Source organism: Nicotiana tabacum, chromosome 15 (assembly GCF_000715075.1).
Source record: "Nicotiana tabacum cultivar K326 chromosome 15, ASM71507v2, whole genome shotgun sequence".
In the NCBI taxonomy this organism is placed as follows: Eukaryota; Viridiplantae; Streptophyta; class Magnoliopsida; order Solanales; family Solanaceae; genus Nicotiana; species Nicotiana tabacum.
In genome coordinates, this window is record NC_134094.1 from 8,098,668 (window position 1) to 8,103,829 (window position 5,162).

At 35.3% G+C, this 5,162-nt stretch overlaps 1 protein-coding gene across 1 annotated transcript; it reads left to right on the top strand.

The window, feature by feature from the left end:
- The first annotated feature begins 279 nt into the window (after window positions 1-279).
- LOC107808491 (phospholipase A1-Ibeta2, chloroplastic-like) lies at window positions 280-2,042 on the top strand. Its single transcript, XM_075230491.1, has one exon. It carries the CDS (start codon window positions 393-395, stop codon window positions 1,983-1,985), a length of 1,593 nt encoding a protein of 530 aa, XP_075086592.1. The 5' UTR covers window positions 280-392; the 3' UTR covers window positions 1,986-2,042.
- Window positions 2,043-5,162: the final 3,120 nt, after the last annotated feature.

Below are 5,162 nucleotides of genomic sequence, written 5' to 3' on the forward strand. Positions count from 1 at the left end.
GCCAAAAGTTGAAGGATGATTGATATGGGTGTTTTAGTCAATTAAATCACAATGGGACCAAGTAAGCAGATTTTTCAGGATATGAAGTCAAGCCAATCAAAGTCAATTAATGAACTCTTTCAAATAAAATAAAAAAGCTCTTTCAAATGAAATACCTTCTCTTTCTTTCAATAATTCCCACTAATTTTAATATGGTATGCTTGCAAATAAAACAAAATGTGATATACGTTATAGTTTTTTACTTAGTTATACCCTCTATAAATACCTCAGCTTAGCTCTTTAATCGTACTTTGCCTTAGTTCGTTTACTTTGATCTCTTCTTCTGAGCTTTCTCTCTCTCTCTCTAAAACTTTACACATTTTCTTGGTTTCTCTCTCTCTCTCTCTAAAACCATGCAAATCGGAGCAACACTTCCGGCTACAAATCTCCATTTTTTTCAGTCAAAAAGAGCCAGTTTCAAACGCAATGGATCCCCATTAAACCCTAGTGTTTTGAATACACAAAGTGTAAAAACAGAGATGACAAGAAAACATCTTTCAAATCTTGAAAAAATCCTACAAAAACAACCTCAAAAAACCCAATCAGTCGATTCAAATGAAGCTATTCAAGAATCGCGTAACGGGTCGAAGGAAAAAAGGAGAAGGAATTTATTGGAAGGGTTAAATTTGGCTAGAATTTGGCCTGAACATAAGGTTGCTGAAGAAATGTCACCAAGATATTTAAACAGGCTACAAAAAATGTTATCAAATAATAACATTGAATATTCTCCAAGAAATAGTCTTGGTAGTAGGTGGAAAGAATTTCACGGTAGCAATGATTGGTTAGGCTTAATCGATCCTTTAAATGAGAATTTAAGGCGAGAATTGATTCGATATGGTGAGTTTATTCAAGCAGCTTATCATTGTTTTCATTCAAATCCTTCAACTTCTCAAGGAGAAGGGTTGTTAGGCCCGAGACACGTGGCATTGCCCGATAAGTCATATAAGGTGACCAAGAGTCTGTATGCAACGTCGTCCGTTGGATTGCCACAATGGGTGGACGACATTGCACCAGACCTTGGATGGATGACTCAAAGGTCGAGTTGGATTGGTTATGTCGCGGTTTGTGATGATCGGTCAGAGATTCAACGTATGGGACGGAGGGATATTGTCATAGCTCTACGTGGCACTGCAACTTGTCTCGAATGGGGAGAAAACTTTCGTGATTTGATGGTTCAAATTCCAGCAAAGACAGAAACAGATTCAGCTGACGGACAAGCTAAAGTGGAATGTGGATTCTTGAGTTTGTTTCAAACAACTGGTGTTAATGTTCCAAGTTTAGCTGAATCAGTAGTTAATGAAGTGCAAAGACTCATTGAACATTACAAAGGTGAGAATTTAAGTATTACTGTAACAGGACATAGTCTTGGAGCAGCCTTGGCTTTGTTAGTTGCAGATGAAATTAGTACATGTGCACCCGATGCACCACCCGTGGCTGTTTTCTCATTCGGGGGTCCTCGAGTGGGCAATCGAAGCTTTGCAGATCGATTAACCTCAAAAAACGTTAAAGTCCTACGTATCGTGAACAATCAAGATTTAATCACTCGAGTTCCAGGGATGTTTGTGAGCGAATCACTCGATAAAAAATTAAGGGAGTCGGGAATTGCGAGTGGTGTGCTAAATGTGCTTGACAAAAGTATGCCATGGGCATATTCACATGTTGGAACAGAACTAAGAGTTGACACAAGAATGTCACCATTTTTAAAGCCTGATGCAGATGTTGCTTGTTGCCATGATTTGGAGGCATATTTGCATTTGGTAGATGGATATTTAGCATCAAATTGTCCTTTTAGAGCCAATGCAAAGAGAAGTTTAGCCAAGTTGTTAAATGAACAAAAGTCTAATATCAAAAGGCTTTATACTAGCAAAGCAAAAGGCTTGAGCCTTAATCTTGAAAGAGAACATAATTTCCATACACCTAGTTGTTTGCCTAGTCCATCTTCTTGATAAGTAATTAAGAAGTACTACTATGTTTTAAATGTAATTGTAACTTTTCTTTTACTATTTATCTATTGCTTGAATGACTTAACAAGTAACTTCAATACTTTTGGTAACTTTTCACTAATTGCATTGATAAAGAAGAAAGAAAGTACTCGATCCGTTTCAATTTATATAACGTAGTTTGGCACGACACGGAATTTAAGGAAAAAAATTAAGATTTTTAAAACTGCAAAAGCTTCTCATTAAGAGTAATTAAAATGAGTAAATTTGTAAGTTTGAAGATAAATTATTTTCAAATATAAGTTATATCATTCTTTTTCGAACAGACTAATAAAAAAGGTATGTCACGTAAATTGAAATGAATACGAGAATGAAGAGATTTTGCATCAATCACAGCTTATAATAACCTAATATGTGTTGTATAGTATGGTTTTTCACGCAATATATATATATATATATATATGAGTTCGATTTTAATTGTCCCTTTTCTCCTTCTCCCATATCATGATAAAATAAAAATTATATACCAATTTGATTTTGTGTGGAAAAAGAAAAGAATAATAATAGTCAAAAGAGGATAGAAAAAGAAGAGCCAAGTCATGTGGTAGGTAGAACACAAAACACAGGTATACACGAAAACGGTTGACTCCATTTACCTTAATTTGAACACCGCTCGATTTATCTTTGTGCCATTGTTAAAACAAATTCGATCTATAGATTTTTAACTCATAGCTAAATAATTTTAGTCTAAATTATTTTTTGATATGTATGTTTGCAATTAAGTGTCAAAATTAAGTGTATAACTTACTTATTCATAGTCCACATATACACAGCAAATGTTTTTTCTCACATAATGTGTATTGAATTTTAAGGTATATTTACCATTTTTTTCTCAACCGTTTAGGGTGACATCTTTTATATCAAGAGCGTCAACTCTCTCTCTATATATATTCTTTATGACTATGTGTTCGGGCACAGGTTGCGCACCTCAATTATTCTATTCGGTATCTGTTACCTTTCACCAGTATAAGTATCATGTAATTTTGCCCGTTAAAATTTAAACTGATAAGAAAAAGTCATCGTATATAAAAAATTATGTGAATTCAATATTTATTTTTAAGCAATATAAATAGTATTACACTCACTACTTCTTTGGTATACCCATTCGTTATCTAAAACTCACTAGCACTACTAATTCGAATTCATATTGCATAAGGCTTATTAAAAAGGAAAATGCTTATTACAAGAAGTTTGTCTATCGATCCTAAACCTCCGGGCTATGGGTAATAATGAAAGGATCCTATCTATTCACTACAATCGTGGCATGCCACTCACTATTTGCATATATATATATCTCATATGATTGACAAGTAATCTCCCAACTAACTCTAGATCCATTGGCTCAGGTGCGGATGTAGTCCTTGATCTCGTCCAAATCACACCTCAAAACAAGGATATGAAACGGTCGAGTGCAATAATAGTAACTCAATAAAAAGTCGAGATCGAATTCACAGGAAGTTTATATGGGAGTTAGGAGTATATATCCTAGGACGTGAGTTTGAACTATCTTAATTTACACTTCCACAAATTGGTTTTTGTTTCTATTTTTATTTTTAAAACTAAGATTGCAAAGTTAAGAAATAAAACTGAGATAATTATTTTTGTTATTTTTTTCAAGTTTGTAAAAAGCCTAGGGCTATGACCATCGCCTAGGTGTTTGACTAATGGGATATAAACCTTAATACTTGTTTTGTTGATCGGGGTGTATTATAGCTATCAACTCTTAATTACCCACTCAATACATCTCGGTCAGAGAGTGGTTTTGCCCAATTTGGTTTTCCCAAGACTAAATGGGTATTGCACAAAACGATTGACAAAAGCTCAAGTCGGGTTATTACTATCTCTAGGTTGAACCCTTTAATTGGGTTAATCAATCTCTCGATTGACCCAATTTCTTGTTAGCCAAGTTTTCCTAGACTAAGTCTCTATTTCTCAAGTAGAGACCAAGACAAATAGGCATGAACTAATATTTGCAGTCATTAATTTCACAAATTAAAGCATGAACAAGGCTAAATAATAAACACTCAATCATAAACAAGCACTAAATTAGATGCCCATAAGGTTTACACACTAGGGTTGGGTCACAACCCTAGTAAAAATCTAACTACTCATGCTTGAAATTGAAGAAATATAAGAAGAAATGCTAATTAAACTCAATTGTAAAGTCAAAAATGATAAAATCTATGTTAACATATCCCAAAATATAGAGAACTACTAAAAGAAGCAAAGAAAAATGGCTACAGGACTTGCTGATGTCAAATGTTAACCTAATTTTATAAAACTCGTCTATTTATACAAAGCTGATAATTTCGGACAAAAATGCCCTTCGGGAGGTTCTGCGGCCGCACAATTTCATGTGCGATCCGCAGAAGTCTTCATCTTGTAGGAGCTGAGATTTTGCGGCCGCATAATTCTCCACTGCGGGCGCGAGGCATTGTTTTTGCGATCCGCAGATTTATCACTACGGCCGCAACCTGGTCTTCTGAGGTTCGCATCTTTATTTTGCGGCCGCACAATTCTTGTGCGGTCCGCAATCTTGAGAGACTTGGACTTTGAAAATTTGCACACCCTCTGAAGTTTATCTCCAGTAATTCATTTGCGGCCGCACAATTCATGTGCGGTCCGCAGTTTGCTAGGAAACCTATTGGAGTGTTCCTCATTGTTTTCGGTCGTAGATAGAATTTTGCGGTTCGCACTTTGCAAGCTCCTGTGCCTTTTATTGCCTTGTATTTTGATTACTCCTTGTTGAGTCGGATTTCATATCGGGAGTCCAACTTCTAATATTTTCTGCATTTTTTGCACATTTCATCAGTTTCGGGAATACAATTAAATGCTTTTAGACTAAAACAAAAGTTAAAAGGCGCTAATAAGCAGTCACAATTCCCACTTATTAACTCCCCCCAAACTTAATTTTTTGCTTGTCCTCAAGCAAATAAAATAGTTCCCACCTCTATAAGTTAAAGACCATTCCAGCCAATCAAGAGTGAGCCATTCACACATCAATTGGGACCAACAATTACCCACACTACTTATGTATTATCAACAAGGCGACCAGTTAAACTTTTATGCATATATAGTTCTAATGTGACACTTGAGCATCAAGAGTTGACTTTATTCATCAAG

Excerpts from the sequence above, each read along its gene's own strand:
- LOC107808491 (XM_075230491.1), top strand. The coding sequence starts at position 393 with ATGCAAATCGGAGCAACACTTCCGGCTACAAATCTCCATTTTTTTCAG.